The following is a 23434-nucleotide window of genomic DNA, read 5'->3' on the forward strand; positions in this document are numbered from 1 at the left end:
GGTCCTCATACCTCAGGGCCTCCATGTGCAGGACAACACACACCTCTAGGAGACGGAGTAAGAGCAGACCTGGAGATTCAGCTCCTCGGGCCACAAGCCCATCTCCCTCCTGGGCTTGAGATGCAGTGTGGTCGTGGGTTGGGAACCTGCACCCTGAGAGCCCGTTTATTAAATCAACCAGTGTTTATTTATTGAGCACCAGCTAAGTGCTGGTGCTGGGAATATGGTGTCAAACCAAACAAGTCCCTGCCCTCATAGAGCTTCTATTTTAGTAAGGAAGAGAGGTAACAAACACATAAATGTGTGTGTGTGTAATCCTTTGAGGTAGAAAAGAAGGCAGGTCAGGCCCTGAGGAGAAGGCAACAGCAAGGAGGCCGATGTGCTGACACAGAGCATCCAGTGAGGTCAGGGTCCCTGGGGCCTGGTCGGCCACTGAGAGCACCTGGGCTTTGACCCAGTGGGACAGGAGCCCTTGGAGGGTTTTGAGCAGGGGGTGAGAGCATCTGACTTACATTTGAAAGGCCTCAGTGAAGAATGTGTGTGGAGAATGGGCTACAAGGGCAAGAAGGGAGACAAGGAGAGCAGAACGGATGCTGCTGCAAAGACCCCGGGTGGAGACAGAGGTGTTGTGGATCGGGTGTTGCCAGCAAAGGCAGCGAAAAGGTCAGGTTCTGGATCTCGTTAAAGTAGAGCTGACAGGAAAAAAAAAAAAAAAGAAAGAAAAAAAAAAAAGTAGAGCTGACAGGAGTTGCTGATCAGTTGGATGGTATGAGGAGGAGCAACAAGGATTCAGCCTAGGAAATTCCCTGGTGGTCCAGTGATTGGGACTCCGCGCTTCCACTGCAGGGGGCACAGGTTCGATCCCTTCTTGGGTGACTAAGATCCTGCGTGCCAAGGGGCACGGCCAAAAATAAAAATAAAAAAGAAGGATTCAGCCTAAGCAGTTGGGGAAGTGGAGCCGCCCTTTCCCATGACGGGGCAGACTGCAGGTGAGATGATGGTTATGGGGCGTGGAAAGCAGGAGTCTGGTTTTGCATGTGTTATGCTCAAGTTCGAGGAGCCTGTGAGACAAAAGGTTTCTGAGTTCAGGGAGAGGTGGAGGTAGGAGCCAGAACTTTGGGGGTCCCCATCGGCATTTGGGGGGTGTTCAAAGCCAGGAGACTAAGGTCAGTGTAGACAGAGGAAGAGTCAGAAGACTGGGCCGGGCTGCAGGCACCTGGGGCTCTGGAGGCAGTGGGATCCAACAGAGGACACGAGGAGCAGCGGTGAGCAGGGGAGGCAAGAGGCCTAGTCCTGGAAGCCGATGCGAGTGTTTCAGGAGGCTGGGCTGAGCAGCCGTGTCTAATGCTGCTGAGAGGTTGAGCAAGATAAGAACTGAGAACCCTCTTTTGGATTTGGTGACATGGAGATCAGGGAGAACTTTGGCAAGAGATGTTCCAGTCGACGAAAGACTGGAGTGAGTTCAAGTGAGAAGGGGAGGAGAAGGAGTGGTGCTGGTGGGCATAGACAACTCTTCTCAGGAGTTTGGCTCTCTGTGGGGGGCAGGATGACCCGGAGGGAGATGTGAAGTGAAGGAACGGTGGTTTTTTTAAGCTGGGAGACAGTATGCTCATGGGAATGATCCCATAGGGACAGTCACTATTCCTTTAGTCATTGGTGATCCTGTGTCCTGTTTGGATGACCCACTCGCCGTATGAAGAGAGGACCACGTTAATGGAAAGAGCACGAGCTTCACCCACGTGCTGAGCTGGGCAAGACTGTCACTTCCACCACTTCCAGTTGTGTGACCTCTGAGTGTGTTTCCTCACCAGTAACATGAGATTACAGTCCTTTCCTCCCAGGATGGCTGGGAGAGTATCAGTGAGGGAATACTCATAGAGAGCCTGGCACGATGCTTAGCACACAGGAGATACTCAACATTACAGAAAACTCCATCGGCCTGATTCTGGTCTTCCAGAAGTTTCCACATCAAGGCAGGTGACCTTCACAATTTCGAAGTATGCTAAACACAGAGACAGCAGACTACCTCAGTTTAGCTCATGAAAGGCCAAATGTTTTCAAGGGCAACAGAACTGGGATAAGTGAATATAATTATGGTGGGTGAGTCCTCCCAGCAGCAGGAGGTGATGGCGGGGTCCGGGCTGAGATGCTGTGCTTGCTTGGCCCGTTTGTAAAACACGGGCATGAGCAGGTCAGCCCTGGGGAAGTCTGCTTGAGGTGAAGGGAGAGGAGCCATGGGAGCATTAGAGGGGACAGGAGGCAACTCAGCAAACTCGGGGCAGATGTGGACATGGAAGACGTCCATCTCTGGCACCCCAGGCAGCTGGCAGAGCTCTCAGCAGGGGTGCCAAAGAGAGCCAGCGCTCAGGGTCGTTTGGGGAAGAGAAGAGGACACTACCAGACAGCCACATGTGCTGCAGAGGTGCCCCCACCCTGGGTTAGCCGTGGGACACAAAAATGGGGCCAGTGGTAGGGCTGGGAGATGCTTTCAGTCCTCAGGAAGGAGGCAAACGAACAACGCACCAAGTGCTGTGAAAGGAAATATGCAAAGAGCATTACAGATCCCAGATCAGAGCACCTGACCCTGCCGGGGCAGGCAGGGCACTGGGGTGGCCACACTGCTGGCTGCACTGCTTTCTAGCTGTGCCACCTGGACAAGTCCTCTCCATTCCGAGCCTGAGATTGCACGGGAAAGTCAGACTCAGAGTTGGGGGGAGTTTGACCAGCACCACCTCCTGAGCTTCCAACGTTTCAGGTGGTGGCTGCAGAGAATGTGCTGGAGTCGGACCCTCCTGACTGGCAGAAAGGACCAGGGAGGGGCTCCAGGGTTTCACTGAGAGGGAGACAGAAACCGTTCAATCTCACATCCATCAGTCAGTGGTCAGCACAGATCTACCTACAAAGCACCTGCCCTGCCAGGCACTGCCAGGCAGGAAGGGGCAGCGGGTCGTCGGCCACCAGCAGTCGCCCGCACCCAGGGTGAGGGCACAAGGGGGAGACCGCCCAGGAGGCAGTCTTTTTGGAACGGAGCTTTCATTAGCCACATTTCTTCAGGCATATTATGTTTTCCCAAAGCACTTCTCGCCCATCTCCGATTCTTGTGAACTCCCTCATGACCCAGACAGATGAATGCTATTATCCCTATTTTTCAGTTTGGGAACCAGGGCCAGAGAAGCTAAGGGACTTGCCTAGCATCACACAGCTTTTCAGTGGCAGAGGTAAAGCTAGAACCCCAAGCTTCTCATAACGTAAGTGAAAGCACCTTTTAAACAGTGAAGCGTGACACCCCAGGGCGGTTTCTAGTTAGCTCTTAATGGAGGCTGGGGTGGGTCCTGAGCCTTCCTGCTCTCCCCGCATGCCTGGGAGTCGCTGGACTGCAGGGGGGCACTGGGGTGGTAGGAGTCCTGATGGAGAAGCTACACAGGGTTAGGGAACTCTACTCCAGGAGCGGGATCTGAATTCCAAAGGGCTTTGGAACATTGGTGAGGGAAGGCCATCAGGGCAGGAGGGGATGCTTTGGTAGAACAGACTCAAGACCTCAAATAACAGAAGGGATAAACAGAAGAGCTTCTGTATAACAGATTCACTTTGCTGTACACCTGAAACTAACACAACATTGTAAATCAACTACACTCCAATAAATTTTTTTTTTTTTTTTTTTTTTAAAGAAGCACTTCCGAGGGAGATGTGAGCCTCATTCTGGATCATAAAGTGGCTCCGGGTCCTCGGTGTGGGGGAGGGCTCTGGGGGTGCCCAGGGTGGAGGAGTGAGCAGGCCCTGGGGGCAGCTGTGTGACCCTAAGAGGCTAGCTTCCCCTCTTTGGCTCTCAGCTCCTCATTTGTCAACGGAGGGGCTTGCAGTCCCCGTCTCCAGGGCTGTGTGGCTCTGACACTCTGTTTCTGTGTAGCCTTGAAGATCCCGAGGCTCAGAGACCTGACTCAGGTGCTCCTCAGGACCGGAATGACCCCTGTATCCTCCTTACAGAGAGAGCCCTGCGGAAGGCTGGGAGAGGGACACCCGGCCTCCGGGAATCACTGTGCTGCGCGGCCGCCCCATGCACGCACCTCACACTCTCTCAGACATTGGGCAGCTCCCTCGTGACTCCGCGAAGCCGACGTCCCCTTTAGAGGTGGGACGAGGCTCCACAGCCAGCTCAGCCTCGCCCCTCCCAGTGCTCCTGAGAAAGGCGGGATGTGGGGTGGACAGATCTGATAGGAAAGCCCCCCAGCCCCTGGCTTCCTAGCTTGGGGTAGGTCACCTCTCTCAGCCTCGGCTCCTTATCCGTGAAGGGACGCCCATCGTGCGGGGGCTGCCCTGAGGATTAGACGCTTAAACGCGTAGAAATGGAGCTCCCTGCGGCCCCGGAGTCTCCACCCTGGGCTCCGGCTGTGTCCTCTGCGCATTCCCATCGCACAGTCTCTCACTGTCCGTGGTAGAGGAATCGGAATTCGGGACTGGCTTCTGTACCACGGATCCAGGCCCCGCTAGCTTTGGGGGACGCGCAGGCCGCCCCAGGAAGCAGGTCTGCGTGTGAACAGATCCACGTGGCTCGGGCCTTCCCAGCACGGAGGGCCGGGCTGAGGGGGTGGGGAGGGAAGGGGAGCAGTGTCGGGAACCGCAGGCCCGCCCAGCAGAGCCCACCGCCCCCTCGAGGGCAGGCCCCTCCCCCAGCTGGCCGCCGCGGGGCCGCGGGCCATACCAGGGCCCACGCGCGGGCGGGCGCACAGGGCACCATTGTCTGCAGCGCCGGGGCACCCTCTCGTTTGCATAGCCACGTGAAGAATGAGAGGGAGGGAGCGGGCGGGGCTGTCCCTGAGGAGGGGGTCTGGGTCGGGGGTGCAAGGAGGCCAGGGTCTGCAGCGGGACCCTGCCTTCCCCCAGTGCAGTCCGGCAAAGGGCGCGTGGGCTGCTGGGGTTGGAGGGGGCGCCGGGGGGCTGGCGGGAGCGGGGTTGTGACATTCCCCTGTACCCACGCCTGGCGAGCCGAACTGAACGTGAGGGGATTGCTAATGAGGTCGAGGAGAGTTAAACATTCCCCTGCTCCAGGAGGCTGAGCTGGGACGGGAGAGAGGAGGGGAGGTTGGGCGCTAGGAGGGGGCAGCCTGAACCCCGGGAATGTGCAGAGGCCACTGCTCCCCACCAGGCTGTTCTGGAGCTGGGGGCTCAGGGGCCTGTGCCTCAGGCCCCAGCAGGAGCTGCTAAGCCAGCCAGCAAGGGGATTAAAGGGGCTGAACAGTTTGCCTTCCTTCAGGCTGATCCCAGAAGGTTGGTGCTGTCTCCCACCTCCCTGCCAGGCTCCTTGCTGGCTGGTGGCCAGCCCTGTCCCAGCCTTCATGGGGTCCCTCTTCTGCCCGCCTCAGATCTCAAACAGATCCCACGCTGAGTCTGGCCTCCGTTGTTTTTGATACACATGGGCCCCAGGTACCAAGGACCCCCACTCCCCAACACCCCTCCCCAACCCAGTCTCTCCATAGCTGACCTCAGAACCTGCTCCAAAAAGTTCTCCCCAGTGTCTAAGCCTAGTCTTACCTCCTGCAAATTGGAATTCCATTTTCTTTCTGTCCTGCGGTCAGAGGACAGAAAACTCCAAGAGTCACATCAGCAGTGCAAGGGCAAAGTCCATCATCTCAGGGCTGGTGTTTGGGATAGGAATTAGGAGAATTTTAGGGCACTCTTATCAGGCTCCTAAAGGGGTTTCCCTAGGGGAAAGGCCCTGAGGGCCAGCCGGGGGTCACTCCTCCCAGCCCCTCCCTTCTCCATCCCTGGGGAGGGGCACCACCTTGGCCACGCCCCACGCCCCACCCCCCGGGGGCTGGGCAGGAGCTTTGCTGGGGACCTTGCCCTGGCTTAGGTGGCGGCTGTGGGCGGGCCCCTGGCCTTTCCAGCTCGGGCCTCCCCCAGCATTCTAGAGCCTGCAGCCACTGCCTTTGCTGCTGCCACTGCAGGGCTGTCACCTCTCCTTCTCAGCCTCTGACCACTTGCTGCACCCCACCCCCAACCCAGCTGCTCCTGTCACCTGGCCATGACCTCGGCCCCCCCAGGGACCCTGGCCCAGCCCTGAGCCCTGGAACCCCCATCCCCTCCCCTGGGCCATGGCCAACTCAGGCCTTCAGCTCCTGGGCTACTTCCTGGCCCTGGGTGGCTGGGTGGGCATCATTGCCAGCACAGCACTCCCGCAGTGGAAGCAGTCCTCCTACGCAGGAGATGCCATCATCACCGCCGTGGGCCTCTACGAAGGGCTCTGGATGTCCTGCGCCTCCCAGAGCACCGGTCAGGTGCAGTGCAAGCTCTATGACTCGCTGCTTGCCCTGGAAGGTAGGCCTCATGCCCGCTGGGATGGGGAGGTGGGATATGGGGCTGGGAGGTCCGGAGCAAGCTTTCCCACGGTCTGCTGTCTGCACTGGGCTACTCTCTCCAGCCCCTGCCCCCCGTGCACTTATGAAGATCCAGGGCAGCCTGGCGCCCTGCTGGGGGCAGGGGCTCTAGGTTCCAGCAGCCATGGGTCCACATGCCAGCTCTGCCACTGTAACCTTGAAGGAGTCACTGACCCTCTCTGTCCTCATCTGGAAAGGGGACTAGGACTTTCACAGGACTCTGGGAGGGTCAGAGGAGATGAGTGCCCGGCACTCAGAGGCTGTAAGTCAAGACCCTTCCCTCCATTTCTCTCCATACTCTGCAGACACACTGTGCGCACACACCTACTTGCCAGTTTGCCATGTAGACAAGTATGCCGGCACTCGGGTGCACCTACCCACACGCACAGACAGACAGCCACACACGTGTACATGCACGTCCACACCCAGGCGCTTGGGCACACGGGTGGCTCTCCTCCCCCTGGGGTGTAGGGGTTGAGCCTGACAAGCTGGCTCCGTAAACAGGCACCACTGCAGCTCTACCCCTGGCTGGGGGCCGACCCGCCTGCCCTCCTCCCCGGGGCCGCACAGGCCTGAGCTGGGCTGCTGTCACATGGCCCCCACCACTCCAGAACAGGCAGGTCATCTGGCCTCCCTCAGGGACCCAGATCCCCTGAGCTGCCCCCCAGGCCCGGGACTGACGCCGGCAGCAGGCATACAGCTACCATGGGTGACTCAAAGGGCACAGGGGAAGGTAACTAGAGTCGGAATGGACAATGGGGGAGGCATCCCTGTCCCAGGGCCAACCTGGGCTGAGCTGGGCCTCAGACACCCTAGCTCCTCCTTCTGCTGAATCTGAAAGGCCTGAGGAGAAGCTGCCCCCCGCTGCCTGGGAGGGGTGGGCCCCAAAGGGAGGCGCCTGGCCAGAAAGCAGCTGATGGGAGAACTCATACCACCCTGTCACCACACACTACCTGGAAGAACCTGCCAGGGAGAGCGAACGGTGGGGTTAAATGGTGAGGCTCAGCCTCCACACTCTGCCCTCACGCCCTGTAGTCACCTGAGCCCTCAGGATCCCCTCACACCTGCTGCAGGTGGTAGCCCAGGAGGAGCGTCCTGCTCTAGTTCCAGCCCCTCCCATCTTGGGCTCCTCCCACCTGCCCACTTCTCCCGCCCCCCCCCACCCCCGCTCAGTCCCTCCCGTCCCATCCAGGTCACATCCAGTCAGCGCGAGCCCTGATGGTGGTGGCCGTGCTCCTGGGCTTCGTGGCCATGGTCCTCAGTGTCATCGGTATGAAGTGCACCCGGGTCGGAGATAGCAACCCCATCGCCAAGGGCCGAGTGGCCATCGCTGGGGGTGCCCTCTTCCTCCTGGCGGGTGAGTGCCTGGCTTCTCCTCCATCCTCTTGACCATGGCAGGTAGCCCCATCCTGGGGGGCCCTCTGGAGGCCAGAGCAGAGCTGAGACCCCCCGACCCTGTCCTTAGGCCTCTGCACTTTGACAGCCGTCTCGTGGTATGCCACACTGGTGACCCAGGAGTTCTTCAACCCCAGCACACCCGTCAACGCCAGGTGAGCACCAGGGCATAGCTTGGGCCAGGGAACAGGCTGGGCCTCCCACTCCACCTCCTCTGGGACCACTGGCCTTTGTCCAGCAGGGCACTTGGAGGGGGAAACAGGGGACGGATGAGCCCCAGGTGCTGTCACTGAGAAGCTCTCTGGAGTGGGGAGCAGCTGTGGCTGGGCCCTGAACGCCACCCCAGGAGCTAAATGCCCTGGCTCTGGATTTAAATCCCAGCTCTGCACGGGCTGGCTGTGTGACTGGCAAGTTCCTTAACCTTTCTGTGCCGGCTTTGCTCCCCTGTAAAAGGCAGCTAGGACGGAGGACGTAGCTCAGTGTGGTTGCGAGGGTTCTGTGAGATGGTGCAGGTAAAGGACTTAGCACAGTGCCTGGGCTGTTATTTCTGTAGCAGGCACAGTGACTTTGGGCCGGAGAGACAAGGCTGGAAAAGTCCTAAGGGCAGATGGCAGAGGGCCTTGCAGCCATAGGAAGGTTTTTGTCCGTGTCCTGGTGTGGAAGGCAGGACAGTCCCTCTGGCTGTGGTGTGCCGAATGGTGGGGAGGGAGCAAGGCCAGTAAGGTGCTGATGAAAAGGTCTGGAGCAGAGGGCTTGGGGCCGGGGGCTAGCAGTGGAGAGTAGGCCCAGAGATATTTAGGAGCTAGAGTGGTCAGGACTTGTAAGGCCAGGGTACTGGGGCCGAATAGGGGGCTCTGTGAAGGGCCTGGCCCCTCCCTTACCTCTCAGCTCTGCGGGGAGCAGAGAATGGGATAGTCTCAACCCCAAACATCCCAACAGGCCTTGGGCCCTGGGGTGGAGGGAGAATGAGAAAAGAGATGCCTGGGTTGTTGCAGTCAGGAGGGCTCCCTGGAGGAGGCAGCAGAGTGGAGAGGGGGAGGAAATGAAGACTTCAGGAGTGAAGTTCATTCCCTGGGGCTGGCAGCTCTAGCCATGAAAACCTGCCAGGCAAGAGGTAGCTCTGCTCAGAGATGCCACGCTGGTGCTTGCTCCTGTCCCTTCAACACCCCGCAAGGCTGCCTGAGTTGCAGGCCCTGTGCTGGGCCCTGGGGACATGGTTGAATCCGGTGCTGTCTGCCCTCAAGTTGCTCCCCAGGGAGCCAGACAAACGAGGAACTGATCAGCCACCCAGTGAGAGTCAGCGCCAGGCGGCGAGCGGAGGGGGGTCAGGGGAAGCCTTCGGAGAAGGTGGCATCTGAACTGGGCCCTGGAGGCGGAGCACAGGAGGCGAGACGCTCCGGCAGGGGGCGCCTCGTGCAAAGGCACAGAGGTGGGGAGACCCGGGCGCTGCAGAGGGGGCGCCGGGCTGGCCCGCTGGGCTTGTGGGTGGAGAGGCCGGAGTGCCAGGTGGAGCCGGCACCCGAGTCTGCCCTTCTCCAGAGGGCGGCGGAAGCCCGGCGGCGAGTTCCGTGGGCCAGGCCGTGACCGAGAGAGGTGGCAGGACTGCCCCGCTCCTCTTCTCCCCGACGGGCCTGGCGGGCCCCTCCACGCCCCCTCATCTGGCCGAGGAGGAAAGGGGCTCGAGCCTGCGCGGAGCAGCCCAGCCTGAGCTGGGTCGCCCCGGGTGGTGTTGATGTGCTGGGGCAGGGGCGGGAGGAAGGATGAGCGCTCATCCCAACTTACCGGGCGAGTCCGAGGACGCTTGTGAGGCCCCAGCCTCAGCTCCCCACGTCCAGCCCGCCCTCTGCTCTGCCAGAGAGGAGGCCGGGAGGCCCCGGGGGAGGACGGGGCGGGGCGGGGGCGCAGGCACACCTGATGGCGTCCTCCACCCCTTGCAGGTACGAGTTTGGTCCAGCCCTGTTTCTGGGCTGGGCCGCCGCCGGCCTGGCCATGCTGGGCGGCTCCTTCCTCTGCTGCACGTGCCAGGAGCCCGAGAGATCCAACAGCAGCCCGCAGCCCTACCGGCCCGGCCCCTCGGCGGCTGCTCGAGAGTATGTCTGAGCCCCGCGCAGCATCCGCCGGCCCCTGCAGCACCCAGGGCAGGGCCAGGAGGGCGCAGGGTGTCCCCCCAGCTCGGTTAGGCTCTGAGCAACTTGTCCCCAACCCAGGCACCCACCCTGCGCTCTGAGACTCAGACCCAGACACTCAGAGAGAGGTGGGAGGCAGGCCCCAGCCCTCAGGCGCACACGCGCACGGCCAGCACAGGTGCAAGCACGTGCACGGACCTGTCCACACCCCAGCCAGCTGCAGTCCCTTTCACGACCACTTATTTACTCACTGACAGGCTATGTGAGTGTCTTCTCTGTGCTGGGCCTCGAGGACACAGCAGTAAAGACAAGCTGGGTGCCCAGTGCCCTGGGGTGACCAGAGCCCATCGCCTCCCCTGGCCCATGGGCTCCTCACAGCAACCCCACGAAGGAGGCAGTGCTGGGGAACCAATGTCCCCGATTTACACACGAGGAAACAGGTTCAGAGAGACCAGGAGGCCTGGCCCTGCTGCCTCTGAATTCAGGTCTTGCACTACGCCTAGCGCTGCATGGACACCCACACAGATGGCTAAGCCAGGCCATGTCACCCCTGCCCCGGAAATGGGCCCTGGCGGGGCTGCTGTGAGCCGCACTGGCCAGTCCCTGGGTCCGTGCCTGAACCCCATAGCCCCTGCCACCCCCCACTGCCTGCTGCTCCCCCCGCTAACCAGCTCTCCTCTCTTTTGACTTTCAGACCAGTTGTTAAATTGTCTGCCTCCACCAAGGGCCCCCTGGGTGTGTAATGTCCAGGTTCCCCAGCCTGGCTCTGTCCCCCTGCCACACCTAGACCGGGTGCTTGGTATCTTTTGGAAAGAAAAGTGAACATCCAGCCCTGAGTGTGGTGTCATTTGATCTGTCCCTGGTATGCTGAAGGTGGGGCCTGGCTCAGAGAGGTCAGAGCTGGTCCCTGGGGTCCTTGGGCACAAAGAGAGGGAGACAGATCCAGTGTGGGTTACACAGCACATCCAAGCTGATCAGGAACCTCCCTACCTGTCCTTGGGTTGGCACCAGGACCTCCTTGATTGGAGACCCCCAGTCAAGGGAAAATTAACCCAGATCAGCCCCTGCCCTCATGCTCAGGCCTCTTCCATCCCAGACATCCTCCCGGGACCCTGAGTCTCTCTCTGGCCTCTGCCCTCTGTCTCTCCTGACTGGAAAGAGCTGACCACAGCTCTTGGAAAGAACTGTCCCTTGCCTTCCCCTGCCCTCCTCAGCCAGCTCTGTCCTGGCTTCCTCTACCACCTGTCCTGGGACATCTCCCACCAAGTCACCAGATCCTAAGGACACAGCTCAGCCTTCTCCGCTGACGTGCCTCTGAGAGGTGAAGTCAGACCAGATGACTATCGCACATGCACTCTCCAGGAGAAGGTAGGGGTGGGAGGGAGATGGCAGAGCTGCTGTGGGATCATCCACAGGCGCCCCAGCGTGGCAGCGACTACACGTACACAGGGGCGCCTCAGGGGCTGGAGGGGGTGGGCCCCTGAGCCCTGCCGCCCGGAACTATGAGTGAGAACTACAGAAGAGTCTCTCTGGGTGCCTGACGCTATAAAGCAGCGGTTCTTGGCTCTGGGTGGGCACATTCGAGTCACCTGGGGAGCTGATGCCTAGCTCACCCCCCACCCCAGGCGTCCCAACCTAATGGGACTGAGGTGGACCTGGGCATCTGAGGTCAGCAGCACTGAGGGCACTTCTGCGAGGCCTGAAGTTTGGGGCTGGAGGGGGCCACATTTCTTGCCCCTCTGAGGGGGTCTCATGTACAAGAAGAGGCGGGACAGACAAGAGGAAGCCCTTTTCCCTCTGCGTTTCCTGGGACCAGGCCGTTTCATGAGATCCACACACCCTCTCAAGGAATAAACCCCTTTTGGCTGAAACAGTTGTGCGTTTGATTTCTGTCACACACAGCCAGAAGAGCCCTGACTAATGCCAAATTTGGAACCTAGAAAGTGAGCATCGCTTTGAGGGCTCCTGTTCCAGGTGTCGCTGAGCAGGTGGGGTGTGGAGCCCAGAGGCTGGCCTCTCTGTCCCAGGCGGGGGATTCGGACGCCCTCACTATCTGGTCAGGAAGCAGTTGGCTGGGAAACCACGTGTCATCTCTTGCGGTTCAGGGACCACCAGAGGCTTGGGACTTGGTAGGAAAATGTCGGGATAGAGTGTGCTGGCTGCTTCAGGGATAGGCTGTGAGAGAGACAAGCTCTGGGCCAGCGGGCAGCATGAAGTCAGGGTGGAAACAAGCTTCCGTGTGATCCTTCGTGAAGAGAAGACTTTTGTCGCTATAGCCAGAGATTGGAGAGCTGGAGAGTCAGCTGACCACCCACAACCCAATCAGTACACTGATTAACAATGGAGTGGGGTCCTGGCAATGGGACGAAGCCTGGGAAAAGTTTAGAGTTTGCAGCTAGAAGAGTTTGGGAGGCCTGATGCCCTCCCCACTGCCCCCGGTCTCTCCTCTTTCAAATGTCTCCATCACGGTCACCTTGGCTGCCAACCTGTGACAGGGCCAACTGTCCAGCTCTCCTGTTTCCTGTCCCAGCCTCAAGGCTAGAGGACTGCGAGGAGACCCAGGAAGGTGGGTCAAAGGGCATGATCCTAAAGCTTGTGCTGTTGTTTATTAGCAGCGTTCCTCCAAGAATGAAATTGGCAAGCCATAAAAGACGGTTTGGGGAGGGATATACCTGTGCCCTCAGCCCCGAGGGAAAGCCCAAGTACCGTGGCAACAGGTGTTCAGCTAAGGGGAGTGAACTGGGAGCTGGAGTAGCTGACCAGTGCACTCATCTACTGCCTGAACCTGAGAATATGGCTAGGAACTGAGTATTAGATGATGTCAAGGAATTATGGTTAATTTGGGGTTATATGTATTGTTCATTTTATGTGATAACGACACTGTGGTTATTATTTTTTTAAGCCTTGTCTGTCAGAGGTGCACACTGAAACAATATAATGGCTGGATTTGCTTTAAAATACTCTAGGAGTAGAAAGGTCAGGGGCAGGAGAAATTATAAAATAAGATTTGTAAATGCCAGTGGTACTTAGGTGTTCACTTTGCTCTTCTGTGCGTGTGTGTGTGCAAATGAAAAAATCTAAAGGTTAAAAATACGTCTAAGTTTTACTGGTTGTATAATTTAGTATCCTCCCTGCTGACCACTGGAATAAAGGTGATGAATAGAGACTCTTGCTACTCAGAGCACAGTTCTCCAACCACAGGATTCGCATCCCCTGGAAACTTGTTAGAAATACATAATCTCAGGCCCCACCCCAGACTAGGTGAAACAGATTCAGCATTTTAAGGAGACCTCCAGGTGACTCCTACACATACTGAAGTTTGGGCTAGGGAGAGCTGTGTGTTGCTTCTCCTTTTCTAGATTTCAACTGAGAATTGCAACTGAGCTACCACTGAATACTGGATATAATGAAAGTGGTTCAATTTAAGATTTTGCCTAGAGTTGGCCAAGCTTATGCGGAACCACAGCGAAACCTGATCCAGGCAACACTGGACGTGGAGAATGGACAACACCCAAAGCAGTGCTTCCTGACCTTTTCTCCTCATAGGGCACATAAAAACAATATTTATTTCAATTTATGAGACTATTGCAGGCAATTTTATTCTGGACAACAGTCTTGTTGAAAACAACTAAAAATGTGGAGGAAACTGATTCACTTTGCTGTACAGCAGAAATTAACACAACATTGTAAATCAACTATACTTCAATAAAATTTTTTTAAAAAGAAAAAAAAAATGTTGAGGAAAGGGTAAACAATTCTTCAAAGCATCAAAGGGCTGACACGATGCTATGGAATCACAGAGTCAAAACCTGAATGAAGCACTGCCTCTCCCTCTCTGTGCAGTGGCCCATGTGGTCACCGCAAAGCTGAAGAGTCCTTGGCTGGCAGGGTCAGAGATTGGTTACGTATAAGGGGATTGAACAAATAAGTAAATACACTGAAAATAATGGGAGCCAGGCTTCTCATTGTCAGAGAACGGATTTACAAAGATGGAAACGAGGAAGACTAGAATAAATCTTGTGGAGTTGGATTGGAATTGGATGTATCTGGATGAACACACAGCTTTTTATATTCGTAGATAAATGTAGAAATAGATATAGTTGTGTGTGTCTGTACATGTACATGTGTGCGATATACATACACAGAGCCTTCTGTAACCATGGATGTGGACCTGGAAAGATGGAGAGCCGACTGCACTACATTATTTTATATAAGGGACTTGAGCATCCGGGGATTTTCGGTATGGCTGTGGTTGGCGGGGGAGGGGGCTGTGTGTCCTGGAACCAATACACCATGGGTGCTGAGGGTCGACTGTACATATATCTGTGAGCTCTATTCCCTAGACAGGCCAAGAACAATGAGCCCCAGGGGCAAACCCATATCTTGATTTCTGAATACCATTCTCTACTAAAAGGTAGCAGAACTCCAGGGAGAAATGGCTGATTCGAGGGCTGGGGTAAGGAAAGTACAAAATAAACCTGGATCATCTCGTTCCAGAAAGTAAGAACGTGCTCAGGGAATGATGGTGACATGTCTAAAGGATACAGAAGCCAGACTAAAGGGGTTCCCTCTGGCTTTATCTGAAACAATTTGAGTATCAAAGTAAATAATAACAGTAATGGATTTTAACTCCGTGAATAAAAAAATAAGAATCCACTAGTCCATACTGATATAAATAAATAAATAAGTGGGTAAGAAGAAAAAGCTCTACAGTAAAATGCCAAGTAATATGAGTAATTTATTAACTAAGAAGTACAAAATATTTAACTTTGCAGTGATGAACATAGCAGGCATATCTTAAGTGATAAGAGTTAACACCACCCGTAATCGGACAAGACAAAACTGTGTGTCCCTTGATATAATGCACTGAGAAGAACACAGCATCATTTATATGATATTCCTGCTAAACGTGCATAAACTGAGTCTACTTAAGATGGACAAATACAAATTGAGGTTATTCTACAAAATAACTGCCAGTGCCCTTGAAAACTGTCAAAGTTATGAAAGACAGCAAAGACCGAGGAGACTGAAGAGATATTACAGCTACATGCGATGAATGATCTTGGATTGGATTCTGGACCTATAAAGGACATTCTTGGGACAACCAGTGAAATTTGAATGGTGTCTGTGGTTGAGATGATAGTACTTTATCAAACTTAGTTCACTGTGAACAGATAGTTTTGTAGAACATTGTCCTTGTATTTTAGGAAATCACACACAAGTACTAGAAGAATAATGAGGCATCAGGAAAAAAAATATGCATAAATACACATGAAGAAAGAGTCACAAGGCAAATAGTTGCAGTATAATATTAATTGGGCAATCTAAGTGAAGGGCATGCAGGAATGCTTTGACCTATTCTTGCAATTTTTCTCTAAAGTTTGAAATTATTTCAAGATTGAAAGTTTTTTTAAAAAAGTCTAAGGGAAAGCTAGAATACTGGAAAGCCACTCTTCTAAGAGGGCACTTGAAAATGCCTCCAAAGATGGAGATGGAAATGAAAGCTTTGAACTCACCTATGATGAAAACAAACAAAATCTTTACTTCACCTTCATTTTTGAGAGATGATTTTGCTGGGTATATAATTCTGGGTTGACTTCCCCCATCCTTTTCAGTACTTTATAGATGTCATGCTAGTGCTTTCTAGCTTACGCAGTTTTTAAATGAAAACCCTGCTGTAGTTCTTATTTTTGCTCTTTGTTTCTCTCTGGCTGCTTGTCATATTTTCTCCATCTCTGGTTTTCAGACGTTTGACCATGAAGTGCCTGGGTGTGTTTTTTCCTCTGTGTTCATTTTGCTTGGGGTTTTCTGAGCTTCCTGGATCTGTGGTTTGTTTGTGGTTTCATTGACTTTGGAAAATTTGCAGCCATTATTTTCCCAAACATTTCTTTTGCTACATTTTTCCTGTCTTCATCTGCTACTTCAGTCACATGCTTGATATTGTGTCACAGCTCTTTGATAGTCTGTTCTGTTTTTTCCCATGTTTTTCTCTGTGTTTTGTTTGTATAATTTCTACCAACTTATCAAGTTCATGACTTTTTCCTCTGCTGTGTCATCATTTGATAAGCACATCTAATCAATTCCTCATTTCTGATGATAGTGGTGCTTAGTTTGAGACCTGGAATCCAGTTTTTCTTAGTGTTCCTGAGCTTCAGCATTCAACACTTCCTGCATGCCTGCACAAGAGGGGATCTGTCTCCATGCTCCTGCCCCTTCCCCAGCAGCAGCTTGCCATTGCTCGCTTTATGACGTAAGGCTCATGTTGGTGGCAGGGAGTTTTTCTCAGTTCTGCTTCAGCCTTAGTCATAGACAGGCCCTGCGCACATGAGCATCTGAACTCTGCCTTGTAATGACAGTGGGGCTTGCGGGGGAGGGAGTTTCCTGCCCTCCCATCAGGCAGCAGACTTCTGTTTTGTATCTATTCAGGATCCTAGTAATGAGTTTCCTACTTTTCTCTAGAGTCAGGCAGCTTTTGCTTCTACCCCATCTCAGAGGTAGGCAGCCTTGGTTTAGGACTTCTTTCTTTGCTTTTCATTCCTTTTTTATCTCCTAATATTCCAAATGGGATCATTATCTTCGGCTTGTTAGTGCAGGTCTGCTGCTTGTGAATGTTCCCCATTTTTGTCTCAAAATGTCTTTTTTTTCGCCTTCATATCCTACTGTGTATAGAATCCTAAGTTGACAATTATTTTCTTTCAGGTCGCTGAAGATATCATTTTACTACTCTGAAACTATAATTTTACTATTTTCTGGCATCCATTGTTTCTGTTGAGGAATGAAATAGCTTAAATGTCTCTCCTCTGAAAGTAATTGTTTTTTCCCTGGTTCCTTGTAATATAGTCTCTTTTGCTTTTTTTTTTTTTTTTAAATTGTGGTACCATTTTTGATGTGTTTAGATGTGGATTTCTTTTTATTTAACCCCTTTGGGATTCTTGACTCTTTCTTTTGGTGTTTCCCCCTCTCCCCACCCCAGTCATTTCTGAGTCTCAGCCATTATCTCTTCAATTTTCTCATTTTTTCTTTCTTCTGTGACTCCAGTTACAGACTGGTTGATTTTCTTACTATATACTCTATCTCTTAGGTTTTAGCCTCTATTTTCCACATTTTTAATTTTCTGTACTTCATTACAGATGATTTCCTTCAACTATCACTCAGTTAACTAATTTTATTTATTATTTTTTTAAGTTTTATTTTTTGGCCACGCTACGCGGCTTGCACGACCTTAGTCCCCCGACCAGGGATGGAACCCAGGCCCTTGGCAGTGAAAGCGCTGAGTCCTAACTACTGGGCCACCAGGGAATTCCCTAATTTTATCTTCAACTGTGTTTAATCAGTTTCTGAACCTGTCCATTGATTTCTTTGGTGTATTGTATTTTTATGTTCTCAGATTTCCACCGGGTTACTCTTTTAAAATCTGCTGTGTCAATTTAAACAGTCTCTGGTTCCCTTCTTTATTAGTTTGCCAGGGCTGCTACAACAGATTACCATACACTGGGTGGCTTAAACAACAGAAATTTATTTCCCCACCTTCCTGGAGGCTGAAAGTTCAAGATCTTGGTGACAGAGTTGGTTTCACTCTGAAGCTTTTCTCTTTAGATTGTAGAAGCCTTTCTTCTTCTGGTGCCTTCATGGTCCTTCCTTGTGTGTGTCCATGTCTTAATCTCCTCTTCTTATAAGGACATCAGGTATATTGGATTAAGCCTCACCTCAGTGATCTCATTTAACTCTTTAAAGACTCTATGACCCCGTAAGTCACATTTGGCAGTACTGGGGTTAGGATTTAAATACATGAATTTGGGTTGGAGAGGGTCACAATTCAGCCCATAACACCTTCTAAAATGTTCAAGCTTCTCCTTTTATCTAATGAACATAGTAAACATAGTCGCTTTACATTCTGTGTCTGCTATTTTTGGTATTTGGGCTTCCTGTGGGTCTTTTTCCATTGTCTGCTGTTTCTGCTGGTCCTTGTTCATGATGACTTGTCTCCTTGTAGACTTAGCTATCTTTGAATATATGCTTGATTTGGCACCTGGAAAATATCTGTAGAAATAATTCAAAGCCTAGGATTATATAATTTTCCACAAATAATATTTTATTTGCTTTAGCTTGGTGCCTGGGGTGGGGGGAGTGGAACCAGCAATTCAGGATCACCTTTATCCAAGTTTAAGGCTTGAGATTTCTGGGCCCCCACCTGACTCCAAGTCAGGTTGCAATCTATGTGAGGGTTGGTTTAATTTACTACCACTGTACAACCATTCAAAGTCCTCCACTCAAATCATGGGGTAGTGTACAAGGGTTCGCACAATTGGTGGGCCCGGACTCCAAATTTTTCCCTCTAGCACAGTACAGCTGCCTCTTCCAGACCAGCAAACATTTAAACTTCCAGATCAGCTGACAATCAGTGGGTAAGAGCTCTTATAGGCTGAGGGAGGGGGCTACATGCAGAAACAGCACAGTCAGCTCTGACAGTCATCTTGAAATTGGTCATTAAGACCAATGGTCTGATCAGCGTCATCTTAAGTACAGTTAGTCTTCAGTTCCAGGGTCGGTTTGTTCCCATTTCCCTGAGGCCAGTTCTCGGAATTGTGGCAGCTTACGTTATTTGCCTAGTGTTCTTAGCAGTCTTCAGCAGAAGAGTTGGTCCAACGTTACCAGAAGCGGAAGAGTCATCTTGTCAGAGTGCCCTCACGTAATTTTAGAATACATTTAAAAATTATTACTCAAGTAGAACATTTTTATTATTTCCTGTTCTGAGAAAGTGATTGTTCATGACAATAGAAATTAATTAACAAAAAGTATTAGATGTTAAAATACCACAGTTGGTTTAAAATTATTATATCACCGCCTTTTAAAAAATTTTTTAAGTTTTAATTTAATATATACTCCAAAAATTGTATAATGAGCACATGAATCTTGCTTTGTGATATTTTTACAAAAATGGGAAAGAAAGATGTACAAATGAAAAAGCCTTTGAATATTGGTTGTTTCCACTAAAGTTTTTCTTCCTTAGGCCACCTAACTTCCCTTTGTACAGAATCTGACAATCACTGTAAGACCCTAAAACTATTGAATAGTTTTCTGTTTCAAGCCTACTCTTCTATCTTTCCTCAGCATCTTTACCATCATGTTTCAATTTTTTATTGTGCTACAATACACATAACAAAATTTACTGTCTAAACCATTTTAAAGTGTACAGTTCAGTGCTATTAAGTATATTCATATTGTTGTGCAAACACTGTTACCACCCATCTCCAGAATTCTTTCCATCTTGCAAAACTGAAATTCTATACCTATTATGCAATAACTCTTCATTACCACTATTCTGTTTTCCGTCTGCGATTTTGTCTAATCTAAGTACTTCATATAAATGGAATCATACGGAATCTGTCCTTTTGTGATATGTTGGATATAGGATTCTTGGATGACAGTTTTTTCTTTTAGCACTTTTAATATATCAGCTACTGCCTTCTGCCTCCAAAGTTTCTGAGAAATCTTCTGATAATCTTATTGAGAATCCCTTGTATATAATGAATTGCTTTTTTCTTGTTGATTTCAAGATTCTTTGTCTTTTTCTTTTGACAGTTTGTTTTTAGTATGTCTTGGTGTGGGTCTTTTTTAGTTCATCTTGGAGTTTTTTAAGCTTCTTGTATGGTTATATTCACGTATTCCATCAAATTTTGGACATTTTCAGCCATTATTTTTTCAAACATTCTCTTTGTCCTTTTCTCCTCCTTCTGGAACTCCCACAATGTATGTGTCAGTCTGCTTGATGGTGCCCCACAAAGTCCCTTAGGCTCTGTCCACCTTTCTTCAAAATTTTTTTTCTGTTCCTCAGACTCAATAATTTCCATTCTCCTATCTTCAAGTTCACTGATTCTTTCTGCTGCCTGCTCAAATCTGCCTTTGAGTCCCTTTAGTGAATACTTTCAGTTATTGTAATTTTCAGCTGTAGAACTTTTTGGTTTCTTTTTAGGTTTTCTATCTTGTTACTGGTATTTGTTTTGTTTATACATTGTTTACTTGACTTTCTCCACATCTTTCTTTAGTTCTATGAGCATCTTCAAACATTTGTTCTAAAATCCTTGTCTAGTAGATCTGCCACCAGGTCATTCTCAGGGATAGTTTCTGTTGGCTTATTTTCTTTCCTTTGGACCATATTTTCTTTTCTTTGTATGCCTTATGATTTGTTATTGTTGTTAAAAACTTGACACTGAATCTAATAATGTGGTAACCCTGGAAATCAGGTTGTCTCTCTTCTCCAGAGTTTGCTGTATTGTTTTGTCTCTTTTGCTCTAGGCTGTCCCTGGGCCATCAGCTTGAGGTGTAAATTTAAGGTATTTTCAGGTCTCTTCTCAGCCTGTGCGTGTGCCGTGACTTTCTAATTTCCCCCATATATGTGATTGCTTTTGATTGTCCTAGTCTTTAATGTCTGGCTCTCAACAGGGGAAAAAGACTAAAATGAAGAGGCGGTAGGCACCAGCCGTTTATATCCCCTGAAGTCACTTCAGCTGGGGGGGGAGGGGCTTGCAACAGCAGGGATAAGTGCAACAACAACGGCTGCTATCTGTGTTTGCATCTCCATCAGAAGGAGCTGATTGATTAGTCCGAACACAGAGCCCCAGTATTTGGGGGACGGGGTCCTTATTGCTCACCCTGGCTGCTGCAAGATATGTGCAAGGTGCTCCAGGAACGTGTGCACGACTGCCTGCCATGGGGTTGAGCTGGGTGGGGGATGGGTAGCCTCAGCTGAACTAAGAGCTGAAATTCCCCCAATTAATCTCAATTTACTATAAGTCTTCCCTGGATGTTGCAAGCCTTCAACAGACTCCACAGTACCAAAACAGTTACATCAGACCAATATTACCTGTGTACTGGTTGTCGAAGTTAGGGGGATGGATTCCTGGTGCTTCACATGCAGCCATCTTCCCAGAATCCTTACCTCCTTACTTTTCTGTGATGCTCATGATGTTAGTCTGGGTTCTTGAAACAGTAGACTCCCAAAAAGGATTAATATGATCCTAGGATTTTATTAGGGAAACACCTTTCAAAAAATAGGGGAGGGAGCTAGGGGAGCCATCAATCCAAAGTGAAGGAATATTGGGTAGCAGAATCATAGACTACCATGCAGCCTATGGGAAGTTTGGCAATGCCATCATGGGTGTCCTTGAGCCAAAGTTGGCTGTCAGAGGAGCTCCATGTCTTCCAGGAACAGGACTGCTTTAGAATCTCTGCTGAGCCTACTCCTTGGCTTGGGAGCACTTGGAAAGCATGGCCACAAGAAAAACGTGGTAGATTTCAGAGCAAAGCATCTTGGATCAATTATATTATCTGTAGTTAGAGATCGACAAGTCATAATCTCATGGCCACAATTTCAGTTTACAATTTTCAGAGCTCTTATCTAAGTTGATCCTTAAAATATTCCTGTAATTGTCAATATTTACTGAGCACTAACAAAACGTTAAGGTAATTTTCTCACTTAATCTTCGCAAGAAATTTAGGGAGTAGGTACTATTTTTATCTCTTTAAGATTTTAAAAGCCCATCCTCCCCTGCATTTGGATTAGGCAGTTTGATGGTGGGATCCAGGAATCTGTTGACTTTCCTGTGGGTGGTCCATAGACCTTACTTTGAGAAACACTTCAATGTTCAGTACTGAATGTGGTAGCTCCAAATTGAAGCTCTGGGGGTGAAGTTTCATTGGCAGGACTGGAACTCAGGTTTTCTGACTCCAAATCACTTTCCATCCTGGTGTCTCAAATCTATGAAAATTGAATTTTATGCACAGGGTAAATGAGGCATTTGGTTGCACTATAATCATAAAGCTCTTCTTGGTTGGCTCCTTTTCCCTCAACCCCACATAAACATGTCTCATCCTAAAAGACCCTTCCCTCAGATTTATCTCTGGAGTGACCAGAACTCCCATTCTGGTCATTCTAGGGCAGTCCTTTCATCCCAGTGTAATTGACAACCAAATCCCTTTCACTCGCAAGAGCATCCTATTTAGCTAACACATAAATTATATAGTCTAACATAACTAGTTTATCTGCCCCTCCAGCAGCAGCCCTTGTTTCCTTCATCCCATTTCCCAACTTCAACACACAGAGTTTTCACTCTGTACTCTTTTGTTACAGATCCTGGGATATAGCAGAACAAACAAAAAAAATCTCTGCCCTGAACACTACTGTCTAGCAAAGACAGAAAATATGCAATTTTGATTAGCAGATGATTATATACACAATGGAGAACAATCAAGCAGGAGAAGGTGGTCAAGAGATCTGGGCATGGAGGGGGCTGCTATTTTAAACAGAGTGGTCAGGGAAGGCTTTCCTATTCCTTCCCCAAAATAACAGAGGGAGAAAGCCATTTATAATACTAGAGTTCTCTGGGGAAACAGTCTTCCTGTCAAGAGGCAGAAGTGTAAAGGCCTTGAGGTGGGAATGTGCTGGCACATTCAAGGAAAAGGAGGCCTGTGAGGTTGGAAGGGAGTAAACCAGGGGGAGAGCAGTGAAAGTGGGAATGGGACAAATGGGGACACACTGTGAAGCCTCCTGCAGGATGCTGGGTTTTGTTTGTAAGAAAGAATGGAAACCTCTAAGGTTTTGAGCAGAGAAGTGACCCAAAGTCTGACACGGCTTTTAAGAGGACAGACACCCTGGCTGCTATGTTGAGAATTGACTGGAGAGGGGTGGGACAGGAAAAGGAAGGTAGCAGGGAGCTCACCTAGCAGGTACTACAATAATCCAAGTGAGAGATGACAGAGGTCTGGACCCATGGGGACGGAGGTGGTGAGAAGTGGTCCAATTCTGGATATATTAAAGGCAGAATCAACAGGGTTTGCAGACCCATTGGATGTGGAGTGTTTTAAAAAGTGAGAAGTCGGGATAGACTCTGAGGGTTTTGGCTGGGACCTGTAAGGATGCACTGGCTGTTGCTGAGATGGGGAGGGCTGTGGGAGTAGCAGCCCTAGTCACCCCTCAACCTGCTGGGTCTGGGGCCACCCCATTTCCACAGGGCTGCTCTCACCCTTAGTCTCCCTGTCACTAAGCCCAGTGGACACTTTTCAGCCTCCACCTTCTTGGACCTTTTGGTTTTGATGCCAGCTGAATCACTTAGTTCTCTAGGATTCTGTGACGTCCCCCACTTCCTGGATTTCCCACATCTTTGGGCCTCCAGATGCTCTGATGTGATTTCCTCCATGACCACAGCTTTCAATAGCCACCTGATGAGCATCAAACATTCAGCTTCAGCCTACACCTCACTCCTTAGCTCCAAATCTGCTTCCCACATACTCCCTATGGATGCCCCAGACACCTCAAACTCCGTATATCTGAAACCAAACAGACCCCTCCCCTTTGTGCATTCTCTATTCCAGCAAGTGGCACTATCTGTATCACCACTCTGCAATCATGCCCCATTCTTCCCTCTTCCTCATTCCACATTCAACTAGTCACCTCAATCTGTCAACCCCATTTCTGAGAACATCTCAAATTTGATGTTCTTTCCTACTGCCTTATCTGTGGTCTCATCTTATTTGGACTTC

General features: G+C 50.9%; 1 protein-coding gene across 1 annotated transcript; it reads left to right on the top strand.

Annotated features, from left to right (window-relative positions):
* The first annotated feature begins 6070 nt into the window (after positions 1–6070).
* CLDN19 (claudin 19) lies at positions 6071–10724 on the top strand. Its single transcript, XM_007110050.4, has 5 exons — positions 6071–6315; positions 7567–7731; positions 7840–7924; positions 9707–9859; positions 10590–10724. The coding sequence occupies exons 1-5, from the start codon at positions 6093–6095 to the stop codon at positions 10636–10638; spliced, it is 675 nt and encodes a 224-aa protein (XP_007110112.1). The 5' UTR covers positions 6071–6092; the 3' UTR covers positions 10639–10724.
* The last annotated feature ends 12710 nt before the right edge of the window (positions 10725–23434 follow it).

Source organism: Physeter macrocephalus, chromosome 3, assembly GCF_002837175.3.
Source record: "Physeter macrocephalus isolate SW-GA chromosome 3, ASM283717v5, whole genome shotgun sequence".
Lineage (NCBI taxonomy): Eukaryota > Metazoa > Chordata > Mammalia > Artiodactyla > Physeteridae > Physeter > Physeter macrocephalus.